This window comes from Pyxicephalus adspersus, chromosome 3 (genome assembly GCF_032062135.1).
Source record: "Pyxicephalus adspersus chromosome 3, UCB_Pads_2.0, whole genome shotgun sequence".
NCBI lineage: Eukaryota > Metazoa > Chordata > Amphibia > Anura > Pyxicephalidae > Pyxicephalus > Pyxicephalus adspersus.
Window position 1 is genome coordinate 72672380 of NC_092860.1, and position 14920 is coordinate 72687299.

The following is a 14920-nucleotide window of genomic DNA, read 5'->3' on the forward strand; positions in this document are numbered from 1 at the left end:
ACCAGGAAAAAAAAAAAAAAAAGAACTGCCAGTCTATAATCACTCAGTGGTTGGTTTGTTTTAAAAAAATATAAGCCATGGAACACCTAGTTTATGTCTATGTACCAGATAGATTAGAAAGCCAACCTAAAAATGTAAGGACAAATCGGCAGTCGATGGTTGCATAGCATATTTGGTGAAATTTAAACATCACGGCTGCTTCATACTAACAAATGAGAAGAAGAAAATTTTCAAGAACACTTGCAAAGTTACATAGTTTATTTATCCATAACTCTCAAACAAGGAAACCTTTTCCAATTTAATAAAATTGTCTGCAATATTTTTATTTACACATTAATAGATTATATTTATGGATATTTTCTACACAGTTCAGACTGTCTACAAACCTGAAACTCAGTCATTCCACAAGAGGCTCTAAATGGGCCAATAAATCACAAATAATTTCTGAAACCTTTGTCTGCTATACCAATTTAAATAACAAATTAGTTTTATTTTGCTCTGGAAGTTTAATTTTGCCTAATCTTTACATGAAAATAAGTTAAACATTCACAAAGATCAGCAGAAGATTTGAAAAGTACAAAGTGCTTCCCATTGAAACTTGGTCTTAACACCCATGTCCAAATAAAGAAAACACAGTAAACAGCAACAGGACTGTCAAAGAAAAAACTGAGTTTTTAGTGCCTTAGAATTAGTTTTCCTCTGCCAATACTATTGTGAAAGCCTCTGCTACCATCTGGCCCATATGGAAGTCTAAGTATCCCACTGGGAAGTCCAAGGGAGCCCGGAGCCTTTTTCAGTGCTAGAGGGCTACAAGGCCCGGACTTGTTCTCCATACATAGATTCTGAGTAGCAGCTTTCCGTCTTTGCACCCAAGAATTTGAAGAGTAAATCCCGCTGTCATGAGAATGCTCAGGATTTCTCCTAAACATTTCTGGGCTTGTCCCAGAGCTAGAAAATACTCTATTCCTGTGATCTGTAGCCAAAGGAGAAAGGTTGTAATAGGGCTGGGAAATGCACTTCTGCGCCAGTAATGGACTAGACCGAGGGCTGCTGAAAGAACTTGGCTTAAACAAAATATCTGGGCTTGCAAAATTCATAGCACAAGGAAAACGAGGTGCCAAAATTGGAGAAGCTGGAGTACTGTCAGATTCTGATGAGCTATAAAAAGAAGCATCCTCCACTGTGTATTGTAGCTTTACTGGAAGTTTACCATGTTTCTTAGCCAACTTTGTATCTGGCAATTCACAGTTTTCATGTTCATCAGACTCCATGCCACTTTTCTTGCGTGTTCCTCTCCCACTAACCGGTACAACTCTTATAGTACTTTCACCAATGGAGGCACTTTGCTTGATGCCAAATGCCTCTAGTGCCTTTCGAGCTCCTTCCAGGTTCTCATATTCTATAAGTGCACAATTTTTGGTTGTCAGCTCAGGATATCTAACCAAATATTTCTTGACATCACTTGGTACTTCTTTTCCAGGTTTTAAGATACGTACAGAAGTAAGAATTCCAAATGAAGCAAAAAGTGAAGTGACTGTTTCCAGGAAATTTGGGGGTTTTACAAGACTGGTCTCATCTGTAGAATCTAGATTCCAGGCCAACAGTAGTTTTGTGGGAGGTAGTCCAAGCAAAGAATGTGGAACTGGGATTTTACGCCTTACTTTAGTTTCCTCTTCATTAACCTCTAGGATGTCTGAAAACTGCAGTGCATACAGGGTTTGTCTCCAGTCTCTTGTAAGGGACTTAATCTTAAAAGAAAAAAAAAAATCAGCATAAATAAAATATGTTTTGTTCATAAACCACAGCTTTTTTGTTATTTGAGAGAGTGCCTACCATTGTCATTTGATCAGTTCCTATACTGTAATAGGAAAAAAAAAATTCTACATTTTCAGAAATCCTCACTGCAGAAAACATAGTATGCCTAGGAATTAGGCAGCCAGCAGACCAGAAGTTCAAACTTCAAAGCTGAACTATTAGTTTGGGGTTTTTTTTTTTTTGGTTTTTTTACTACCGTACCTACCTCCATCAAGAGGGCATGTGTGCAAGTTCTAAAGTCTGGATGGATACAGACTACTTAAGCATGCCATCTTTAGTATGGACCTCCCTAAAGAGGGTACTGTGCTTCAAATACATGGCACCTTCCATTCCCCCAGTACTAGCCTGTTTTATATAGTCACTTGAGCCAGTATTCCATTATTTGTTTGCAGGTATTATGTGCAATCGATGTGTGTATAGCTTGGCTGGGTCGTGGACCTTATTACATTACCAGGCAACCACTTGAAGCCCTAACAGAAGACATTAGGTATACAAAGTTTTTCTGCATTAAACAATTACCTATCTCTCAAAATGTCTTCAGCATTTCCTTTCATATTTTTTAGTCACTTTCTGTCTACAAGCATGCATGAAAACATCAGCTGCACCACACTGACAGCTACCTAAAAGAGTCCAGGGCAGACTACAATTGTCACTAGTACTATTATCCATGCTATTCCTTAGCAAAGTCCTCACCTTTTTGAAGGATGTAAGCAATTTAATGCTGACATAACCCATCTTGTTTTTCTGTACATGTTTGAGCAGAAAGGCATCACGAGACAAATTCTCATCAGACAGGTAAAACTCTACTTGGCTTAAAATCTTTTGAATAAGCTTTGCATCAGGGACCCCACAATCACCATCAAAGGAGTCTTCATCAAAGGTTTCATTCAAATCACAGAAACTTCTGTAGGAAAGAATAATCGCCAATAAATTTCAGAAAGGCAGCAAATATCTTATCCCTGTGCACTATGTACAGTACCAATCTTCTACAGGTAAAACAGTAGTGTCAACCCAAGTAATTTTCCTAATTGTTCACAAAGGAAACCTACAATTGGCCTTCTAAAGACCTTTGGCACGGTTTATTATTCAGGTCCAAGACACTATAGGGCCAATGTATTCAATAAACAAAAGAAAAAAAAAAACCCAACCTCAAAGGCTCGACCATCTTTTTTGCAAATGAAATTGCCCCTAGAAGATAGGGCTCAAAAACATACAAATGTATGTATAGATAGGTTAGTTACCAGTTTCACTTTAAATATAGATGCTAGCAAATCTGCTATAGGAGGTTCTATTATTCTATTTATTCAACCATTTGTGTGTAAACAAAAAGTAAAACATGTCTAGGTCAACTACATTTGTACCCCATCTTACGGTAACCATCTTCCTAACAATATTTTTAACAAATTAGACATCCACATTGAATCAAACCAGAAGATTGTTGATACTAGACAATTCTGTAAGCCTTAAGCTACGTACACACGTCAGATTTTTATCGCCCGATAATCGGCATCGGCCAATTATCGTGCGAAAATCTGCCGTGTGTACAGTCGGTGTCGTCCATCGTCCGGACGACCGACCTGCCGGATCCACGGACGATGGACGACAGCCGATCCTAATGAAAGGGAAGGGGAGAGCGCGCAGCAGGGTGCCGCTCCGTCGCTCTCCCCCTCCCCTCTCCATAGAGCATGAACGGTGCTCTATGTACAGCACCGTTCATGCATCGTGCACTCCCTTGTCGTTGGAAAGGATCGTGAAAGATCCTTTCCAACGACAAAAATTGCAAGTGTGTACGCAGCATTAGGCCCAGACCTGCAATGCAGAAGCACTGGGGTAGACTGGAGGTAAACATTTAGTCAACAATGCTAAACTGCAAAAAAAGTGTTTAGATGTGTATATTAGACACAGGTTTTGCTGTAGCATACCAGTTCATCTCACTTTGTTGGTATTCCAGGAATCCCCACTTGTGATGTAGGGCAGGAGTTCACAAATCTAATTGCTGAAACTCTTTGATGGCTTGCACATGCAGAAATAAAAATCTACCCTGGTCAAACTGATTAGCAATACAGAAAACAGGGTAGGTCATTACTCATACTCTTAACATTTGCTGAGTGAAATTATGATATATTCCCTTTATTCTGCCTGCAGTGGATTGCAGAACAGTTGTTACAGCAGATTGAGGGAAAAGGATAAGTACAACTGTAGTGGTTGCTCAGTATTAGGTCAATTACCATAATTTTGATAACTGCAGTTACACTTCAATAAACAAAGGTTTAAATATACACAGTTTAATGTTATATAAATTTGCCAAAACACTGAACAACCCCTGTTTGCTCTATTTTGTTCCGTTCAATAAGTGCAAAGATTGAGCCTAACAATCCAGTACTCCTAGTATTAATAGTATCAGCAAGTGTGTTAGGACTACATAACTCCCGCTAGGTTATGGAGAAGGCAAAAGTATTTTGTATTCTTAACACTTCTTGCTGACAATGCTGTCCTCCACATAGGCCAGAAAGTGTTACAGGCATAAAAAGTCAAAATGGGGTGGGAGCAACAAACTATACAGGTTCTAAACATTGGAAGTTACTGTAAAATAATAAACATCTTTATATTACCACTGTACTGCCCACTTTGTGAATGAATTTAATTGCAGAAATTCATACATAAAGTGTAGCAGGCAGTGAAAAATTGAGGCCATTAACTAAAATTGAAATGGTGTTAGAAAACAAATTCAATTTTATTTTACCTGTCAGAGAAGTTTAGGTAATCATTCTGGGACCTCTCCCTCCTTTCTCCATGGCCCAGGCTGGAATTAAATGAATTTGGGCTAACCTTAACAGGTAGGCTACGGATGCAGTTTGAAGGAGATCTTGGATACGGATACCCGGGAGATGCCATGATGTTCACATGAGGCTGAAACACAAGAGTTATTGTTAGTCCCTGTAGCTGCAACATTCATACTGAATTGCCAGGTAGTAGGGCACTTATGGATTGGCTCTTCCCCACCCAGCCATATGGTTAAAAACAAAATGTGATTTATCAGACTAAACCATCTTCTTCCATGGTCCAGTCCTGTAGCCAGGTTTGGTGGCCAGGTGTCATCATGAACACCGAATGGTTTGCAGCAAGTTTTAATGTACTGTGAGTTTCAACACTTCATGACCAGAACAAAAATGTGGAGTAGTTTGTACTATAAAAGGAGGAAGAGAAAGGCTAGGAGTGGGCAAGCTACCCTCCTCCCCATATCTATTAATGAGCTATAGGGTCCCATGACTCAGTATGAAAGTTGTCCTTCCTTTAAAGGCACAAACCACTGCATACTGGGAACACCCCACAAATCTGCCATTTTGGAGTTTCTCATACCTAGTCCTCTATACATCAAAATGTGCCCCTCGTCAAGTCACTCAGATACTTAATGTTGCTCATTTTTCCCCACTTTCAAAATATTACCTTTAAGGACTAACTGTTCTACTGACCATTTGCTATGCAAAATATTTATAAAGTAACTATTGGGCAGACAATATTTTTTGAAAACTTGATATTAACCTCTTGATTTATGTACATAAAAGATTAAAAATGACATAATATACAGATATTGATTTATATTAACATACACTTTTTTTATTTAGAAATACACAATTTTATGAGAGACCTATATGCTTCGATTCATTGCTAATCCAAAGTTAGTGGACTGTTTTAAGTTTATTCATTAGGAAATTTTGCTTAATGGTAGCATATTTGTACATGCAATAACCCACATGATTTAACCTGTGCCTTCCCCAGCACAGGTCCTAACTTTGTTTTGGAAAAATAAAAAAGGCAGCTTGTATTTCCAGGACAATTCACTCATAATGCTCTGCATCCTGCTCTACATATTTCTGCACAATGTCTCGGTGAGAGGCAGAGCCTCCAGCAAGAAGAACAGTAAGCAGCACAACACTGACGCCATCAAATCACACTCCAAATCCCTTGAGACTAGCAGTCAGCAGCTATTATGCTATAGGTACAGAATGACTAGGCAACTCCAAATACTAGGAAGCACATCTACCCATCAGGAGAAAATCATGATAAAATTAACTTAAAATATATATTATAAATAAAAGTACTGAATGTCTGTGAAAGAGTGAAAGTCTGAAGACAAATATATTGTAATCCAACTGACCAATCCAAGGAGGATGTATTGATATGTCCTGCAACATGGCCACTCATCTGGACTGGATGCATATATGTATGCTGTATGATGCTACACCCACTGATCTCTGACCACTGTCTTTTTAAATTAAAGTAATAAGAACTGCTTTATCCTCAATAAGAGACATTGTCTCCAGCATTTTCAATTGTATGCACAACTGCTCCAAGATATAAGTAAAAATTCAATAGGGGTTATAATCCCTCTCCTCATCTAAACAAGAACAAAAGATTTTGGTTTACTTTACACCAAGTAAAGGGTACCCATGGACTCCATTCCTACCTAAAAGTAAAAATATGGAAGATTACTATCTATCCTTGGGGGACCCAGAGACCTGCTGTTATCCTTTACAGAATATTATAGCCTTGTACTGCTTTACAGACTTTGGAGTGTTTTAGAATTGGGACCCCCCCCCCACACACACACACATTGTTAACAGGTTGCAAAATCTCATAAAACAAATGTGTGACTTGCTAAAACATCTTTTAGCAGTAGACCATGAAATAAAAACAATTGTAACACCACAACAAAATCAGTAACATGGTTTGCTTTTATAATGATTTATGTATCATTATGTATACACACACACATATACATACACACACACACATGTATACATACATACATACACACACACACACATATACAAAAACTAAGGGATCCTATATTAAGTATTTATCTAAAAATTGATTATCTCAATGCATGAGCCTGTACAGTGATAAGATAATAGAATGAAACATAAAACTGTAAAAGATTGTCGCATAGAAACTGGAAAATCTAAACTGCAACATCTTGTGAGATGTGTGTTTTGTTTGAATTGAAAGATGTTGATATGAAGCTTGTTGCAGTGAGCCATTATTCCCAAATAGAGAAATGACAGATGAAATCTGGCTGTTCCTAAGTGGATATATATATCAGTTCTGTAAATTAACCACATAGTTAGCCAGTAAAGTAATCAGGCTGTTATTTAGAGTAACACTTAATCAAGTTGACACATGTCTAATACTTGCAATATTCCTGAAAAAATATAAACTATGAGAATATAAAATGTCATAACATGGGGTGAAAAAAAATACTTCAAAATGTAACCTTTTTGCAAGTTTGCAAGTAAAATAGGATATATCACAAGAATATAACCACATGTAATATATTTGACAGATTGAGTCCAGGTAAATTCTGATGTTTTAAATTGAAGCTACACCTTTTATTGGACATGGCTTTATTTCTGTCAGGAGCCCTCTAGAATAGTTCCCCCTAATTTCTGTCCTTATGACACAAAAGGAAGTGTCAGGAAATCTCCTAATTGTCACTAAAACTAGCTTTTGAGGATCACCCATCACCCCCTGTTGTAATACCTACTAACTTTTTAGGTTTTTAATATTGGGCCTGATTTAATAAATCCTTCCAAGACTGTAGAAGGTAAGACTATCATGGGAGAACTTGGATGAGAAAACCTGGTATGGATTTCTTAATTATCTGTTTGCAAAGATTTTTACTCCTGGACCAGACCCAATCTCAGAGAGCTTTAATAAATCAGGCCCATTTTGTTCTATTGATAATTGTCATCAGGACAGATAAAGGGTAAATGAGGAAAAAAAAAAATGTAAAACTCAAAAGTTCTAACTGGTCTCTGCTCTATCCAAAAGAGAATTGTTTTGGCGCTTTTATTTACTGGTTTATAAAGGGTAAGTTCAAATTTTCTGAAACGACAGCCATGCAAGTGTAAGAGTTTGGGTGATACAGTTAGACAACCACACCCATTTTTACCGGTATTCATGAATTGCATTTGAGATCTTTCTGAGCTGGGAGCAGTTCTGTTAAGAGATTTATCAGGTTGATTTCAGATTTCCTCTATATATTTGAACACGTTGTATATAGCAACTTGCTTTTGCAATCCTATAGACCTCTTTTGGGAAGAAAATGGTTTATATATAGGCAAATTCCCATCTACACAAGTTCTAATAGAACACTGCATTTACAGAAATAATATCCACCGACAGTACAATATTAGGGGTACAAAGCTGACCAAAACCACAAAAAAAAATAAAGAAGATTTGGGGGTGCTCATTATAGATGATTGCAGAATGGCCAGATAGAAAGAATTATGTGATTCATCACTAGTAAGAGGAAGAAGAATTCCGCTTTATAGATATTTCTTTCGAACGTCAAATACCTAATTAAATTCTGGAGATCTCATATATATATATATATATATATATATATATATATATATATATATATATATATATATATATATATATATATATTTGAAATATTTATATATTTATTAAATATAATTTATTTATAATATACAAATAGCAAATATTAAAGGCCCTGTGGGGAGAACTGCAAATACAGTCTTAAAAAAAAAAAAAAAGAAAGAGAAAGTGGGGACATTACTTCCCCCCATCTTTTACACATACAATAAAGATGGGCCAGGGGAGAAGTATTTTTGGTATAGAGACCTAGTGGTCCACTGTTTTTTGTATGCCATTGTGCTACTAGGTTTAAATTATGTTAATATATTTGTTACCACCAAAGGAGAAAATAGCAATCCCATAAAACCCGTTGCTGCTCATCACTCCTGACATGTAATTGCTGGCCCATAAATGACGGTAGCGTAAATCTCTGATGCTTGCAAATTTGTTGTTCTTGGCAATACCCAAACGTCTCACACTTTACTTTTCTGCTGCAGGATATTCTAACAGATTAAATGTATTCATGGAGGCCATTAAAATTATCATTAGCTTTAAAGAACATTTGTATGTCAAATCCGTAAAGGGGAAACTCCTCTAATGCCCTACACCCAACCCATTTTGCACCATCACATGCCAAGGTGTTTACTTACCCCTTGCCTTGTCCTGTGCAATGGTTCTACTTCTGGCAAAAATCCAGGCCTGTGAACAGAGCTCTCAAACTTCTATAGGATTAGACCAGAATTCTGGAGCCACTTATTGATAAACGACAGGAAATAGAAGAAAAAAAATGGAGTACTCATTTAATACTAAGCACACAATGAAATGTCAGAAATGCAAACTAGAATGATGGATAAAACCTTAATTGCTTAGATGGAAAGAACAAAATCCCTGCTTGGTAAAGCAAGTAAGCCATTTTATGTCAAGGTTCATTTTGCATTCAATTGTGTACAATGCAGAATCTTAGGTGATAACCTCAGTGTATTTTAAAAGTTTTAATGTTTGACCTAAAAATCTGGCCTTTTTTGCTTTGGTGGACCCATCACATTTAGCAGCTAATTAACCACTCTGCTGACTTCCATTTGTCAATATTTTGCCATCGGGGTACTTTGGATTACTGAATATACAGTATGTTTAGGTACATAAAGGCAAGCACTGCATCTTACATTGCAACAATAAACACAAACAATATGGACAAAAAAGAAAAAAAGTAACTTGCAAGATGACACACACTACACAGTTAAAATAAATAACTAAGATGAGTTTCTGCATGGATGTTTTGAATACAGTGTGTGGAGCATATAATAAAGGCTATATATAGTATTTGCACAAATTTATTGGAATTTTGGAAGATCTGATGATCATTTAAACAAAACACAGTAGATATAGTTAAAGCATTACTCCATTTATACTCTACATAGTTAAATGTTACTCTACATTTTAGATTGAAAGTACTTGTTCAATGTGGAGAACAAAATGTTACTCTACTTTATTTTGTACCATACAAATGCAGTACAGCAAAATGGAGACAAGACTAACAGACTAGAGAAGCCACCCCAGTAATTTCTTTACTGTACCACCGCAGCACAGCAAGGATGGGACAGGACTAAAGCAATATTTATGACCAAATACCTCTAAATATTTAAGGTAAATTTGCAAAGAATTATTGCTGGATAACTCACAGATCAGCAATAGAACTAAAACACTATGGGAAATGCTGTTTTAGACATAACCAAGAAAGCCATTCAAAACCATATCTCCAACCACTTAAGAACTTTACAGGCAACTCAAAAATAGACAACCAACAAAGCATTTACCGTTTATTTCTTTCATGGCTTTTACAATTACAACCAAAGACACCTGTGTTTGTCACCAGCTTTAGTTGCAAATAAATCCAGGTTTTCTGGAGACTAATAAAACTCACCAAAACCTGAAACCTGTCCTACCATTTCTTCACCTCCCAAACATAAATCTCTCCACTGAGAAGAGCAAGCCTCAAGAATTTCCTTTGTCTGCTATATCAATTTAGGTCATTTAAATAACAAACGCCCTGCACATGAATCCCTTTCAATTAATTTAAAGGTACATGGGCAGTTTCAAAGTTTTGTTCACCTAGATATGGGAATCCTGCTTGTATATGCATCCTATCTGCAATGTTGTGAACTAAACACAAACCAGTTTGTGATAAGGTAATATTTTCCTAAATATGGTGCAAATAATGACCTTAATCTGCAGGAAATCTAATAGGTAGTCTGCAGATTTCAAGAGGTAAGCTGCATATTACTGCTCAATTGGCAGCAACAAAACATCCTTTATGTATATTTCAAACATTGACAGTATTTTCCATTAAGCAGAAGAAAAGACTAACTAGATCACATTCCGTTTGCAAAAGTACTGTGTATCACAAACAATTGATATTAGTTTGAATGAAATACTTTTTTTCTTTTGTTGCATTTGTTTGCAGCCACTTATGTTGGACATGTATGTACTCCAGTAAACACTGCATGGTGGGTTTCTTGATGGGGATTATATGTTCAAAACTGCAGATTTTTTTTTAATATATAAAGAAAATCCTAATAACTGCCTGCTAAGTCTGAGTGACAATATAGGAACAGAATTATTAGTCAGAGTGAAACCATTATCATCCCAAAACATGAAGTGCTTTACCAAGTATCTTCATGGCAGTATTACCACGTATTATTTTATTCGGTATACATCCAAGAGTTGAGCTGTCACTACCAACTGTGCATACTGTGCTTACTCATGGGGAAAAGTAAGCACTTTGGTGTGGAATGCCTCAAGGTAAAGTATTTCAGATGGTACTACTTGGTGTCTGCATCAGGTACAGTTTTAATGAATGTTTGCTGTAAGTTTTAGCAGTGATCACATAAGAGTCACTAGATGTAGTGCATGCACATGCACAGGGGGACAAATGCACTATCATTCTCCCATTCATGACCATAGTCTAATATTTAGACTTCCAAGTTAGGTCCCAGTAATGTGAACGAACTGTAGCTAAGGGACCAAACAGTAACACGTACACAGAATGGTGTGAATTGTTATAATGCAGTTTTTATATAGCGCCAACATATATAAAAAATAAAGGGGAGGGCAAATGACAGACTGATATAAACAATGACAAAGGAGGAGAAGAGAATCCTACCCAGAGGAGCTTACAATCTAAGAGGAGGGGGAAGTAGCACACAATAGGGGGGATCTAACCTTACCTTTCACATTTTTTATTGCAGTGCAACAGACTTCCAGTGCATGCACTTATACATTAGGAACACACAACCTTATTTTACCAAAAAGTTTTAGCCTCTCTTCCATGGTGATCCAAAGATGCCAGTACTTTTTACATTAGTAAGCAAAATAAAGTATACACATAAATAATTCAGACTTAAATTGTTGCATGTTTTTTACAAGTAAATAAAGGTTGAGGGCAGAGACCGTCCATGCTACTAGGGATATCAGGAATGACAGCTGCATTGCTAACAGTATACTGAGAGTTTTAGAGAGTATGCTGTTTTTTCGTAAGTGATAAATTTGATGGGGGGGGGGGTTTACAATTAAATGTTAAAATTAGGCAAGAAGTTGGAAAAAAATATGCCGGCAGTGTGTTTGAAAATTGTTTTAGAAGCCTACAGCTGGAACATTTAAAACAAATGCAGCATGCCAACATCATCCATATATTTGAAGCATTTGACAGCTTATGACAATATTTATATATTAATTTATATTTAACACAAAAGACATAACCCTCTAGCACCGTATCAACAGAAACAGCTAAAATAAACAGGACATTTCTATGCATTCTGTGTACCAAAACTTTTTGTAGGAGCCTATTTACAGGTGTCAGTTTTACCACATATGATAGCAATATAAACTCTGGAAAAATGTGCCTAAAATATCTAAGTTGTTTGGAATGCAAAGACATTTTTTTCATTGTTAGATTCATATGAATGAGTGATGTGAGTCATTAAATAGATCAAAAAAGTAAAGCATGCAAAGAGCCTAAAGTTGGATCAGGTAATACAGAAAGGACCAAAAAGAACAGTACAGTAGTATAGGAACTGGTGGAGAAGCATAAAAGGGAATTCCCGTAATGGTGTTGATTTACCAAAATAGTAGAGCCTGTTCACTATTCAAAGTAATGTTTCACTTAGTTTTGGGAATGAGGAAATACTTAGTGAAATGTTACTTTACAAAACAATACCCAAATATTTCAGAAGGGTGGTGGACAACCCTATTAGCTCCATTTGCCCCAGGCGTGATAGTAGTTGCACAAGTTAAAATACCTGATGGTACTGTCTGCAAATTTTCCTCAGCTCATGCCATATCAAAAGTGTAGTTAGTATATGTTGCATTCAACTGTGCTCATTCTGTAAAGATCTACATTCAAGAAAAAGTTTGTCTGAATGTGACCAGCTATACCGTTACCTGAATAACTAAAAACCATAATGGACATATGAAAAAATTAGCTACTACATACTTTGGTAACTGTTGTAGAATCTTTTTATCAATCAAGAATCAAAAATCAAACATAACATATTATTCAAACAGGATTTATTTAGAAAAAAGGGGAAACACTTGGAACAAACACAGTGTAGTCTGAATTTGATTTATATTTCATTAAAAATTGTATATCTCAAAGGGATTACAGAATATCAAACTGTAGGCTTTCCAGTGTAGTCTAATTTTACAATAACAGGAGTGAGTTAAATATAGATATATAGAGATGGATTAAAAACTAAATACCTGGGGAAAGAACTGAGTTTGACTCTATTGCAATGGATTCTTTTTCCATCAAAAATTCTAGGGTCTGCTGAAATGCTTAAATACCTAAATTACAAAGAAGTCATGTTAAAGCTACTGCGATGGTGTTTGACATCTATGATTAACGACGAGACCTAAAAATTTATACAAGAATACCAGCATCCGAGAATGACCATTGACCTATACCATCATTAACACAAACAGTTCTTTATACATCTTTCAACAGACTAGTGAACAGATGTAAGCTGGTGTGTAAAGGGATGTTGTTGGTATTAGTAGATATAGTTCCTAAAGCTATGCATGAACACCACCAAATGATGAGAGCTAACATCTCATTTAAAAAAAACACAAAATGTCACTAGGGGCTATTTATAAAATAGGGATTCTGACATTCCCTCCAACATTCCCCAGTGGGAATTACATACTGCCACTGAAACACATGGACCTGGAAGATTTCCACCAGGGCCTTTTTTAAAGCAATGGCCAACTATATACTCCTCTTAGTACTTTATATAATTGTTATGGAATCGGACACAGGTATGGAGATAAGATCTTCTGATTTAACTGGTTGCATATTCTTTAAATAAAAAACTCAGAAAATATCAAAAAATGATAGCCAGGTTACATCCATTTTAAAGTGCATTGAAACAAAATCCTTATACTTGACTTGAGTTTAAAACTCACCGACCACCAACTTAATTTCAGTTTGTGACTTTACCCATACATTCAATTGGTCAATTGTTCACACATGAACAGTATGAAAAGAAAGAAAATCTGTATTGCGTTTGGTTGTGTGACACACATACCCAATTATTTGTTGACTGGGGAATGATAAATAAAGTTCCCCCATTGCTTATTGACTTGCCAGCAAAAAAATAGACAAAAGCTCAAAAATCTAATTAAATTCAGTTTCTATGCTTTACAATTCTAATAAAATTTTAACAAATCATATTAGTTGAATCCGATGATCAACATTATAAAAATTTTGGTCTATTTGTGCCCATCTTTCCACAGATGAAAGTTGGTCTAACATACATACAGTTGTATCTACAAACTGTAATACATGTGTTCTCAGCAGCTACTTAAGAGCATGGCTTTGTTATGCTTACTGCACAAGCACAGGGGGTTTATTTTGGTTCACACATAAGGCATCCATGTGGCTCAAGGTGCTGCTATTACAATTAAAACTGGAAACTACCATTTTGTGTATTCATATGATGCACACATTTTTCAGGTATTTATTAGTCTGCCTCCTTTATTTTTTCTTGTTTTTTTTGGTGCTGTGCCTATGTCATTGCATCTTTTTGCCTTTCAAGGAGAACTTTTAGTATTGGTGTACAACCAGTAAGTTTCTTAGCTGGACGTGTAAAAAGTGACATTACTATCTCATTGACCTCAGCACTTCAGTTATGTTTTTACTCTCTCCACTCTAGGCTCTCCATAAAATAAGGCCTGGAGTTGTGTTTTATGTATAGCCAGGAGGAAAGGGAGCAGATAAATGACCATAGTGCTGGGTCTGTGAGATCTGTAGTGCTTGCATCTAGAACCACTTGGAAATGCAGCAGGATCTCTACCAATTCCAGCAGGAAAAATAAATGATTTGCATGTCATGGATAGTGAAAATACCACATGAAAAAAATTTGCATATGTAGCAAACATAAAAATAATTCTTGGTATGCTATATTAAATGTTAGGACTTAGTGCAAGAACCATACGGATACTTCTTGGTGATGGGGAAGGGAGAAACAAGAGTAGAGACTGACATGTATCACCATATCAACAAAAGTCTACCTTTTTTACATCAATGGAACTGTGCAGCACTTTTTTCCTATGGCACTGTTCCTTAGGCCTTTTTTGTCTAGCCCATTTAGGCTGTAGGACAATAGGGTGTCGGGGTTGATGTGCACATTTGACAGATAGCAAAATTAGTTGCGGACTTATGCATATG

The 14920-nt window shown here is 36.3% G+C and overlaps 1 protein-coding gene across 3 annotated transcripts; it reads right to left on the minus strand.

Annotated features, from left to right (window-relative positions):
* Positions 1 to 237: 237 nt before the first annotated feature.
* LOC140327740 (la-related protein 6-like) lies at positions 238 to 10173 on the minus strand. 3 transcript variants are annotated; one of them, XM_072407092.1, is made up of 5 exons: positions 10121 to 10173; positions 8850 to 8951; positions 4559 to 4725; positions 2509 to 2719; positions 238 to 1748 (listed from the first exon to the last, which is right to left on the minus strand). In XM_072407092.1, the coding sequence occupies exons 3-5, from the start codon at positions 4708 to 4710 to the stop codon at positions 675 to 677; spliced, it is 1437 nt and encodes a 478-aa protein (XP_072263193.1). In that variant the 5' UTR covers positions 4711 to 4725; positions 8850 to 8951; positions 10121 to 10173; the 3' UTR covers positions 238 to 674. The 3 variants fall into 3 exon arrangements, with proteins under 3 accessions (XP_072263193.1, XP_072263192.1, XP_072263194.1); XM_072407091.1 differs by having other exon boundaries at positions 10014 to 10167; XM_072407093.1 differs by having other exon boundaries at positions 8850 to 8942; positions 10014 to 10163.
* Positions 10174 to 14920: the final 4747 nt, after the last annotated feature.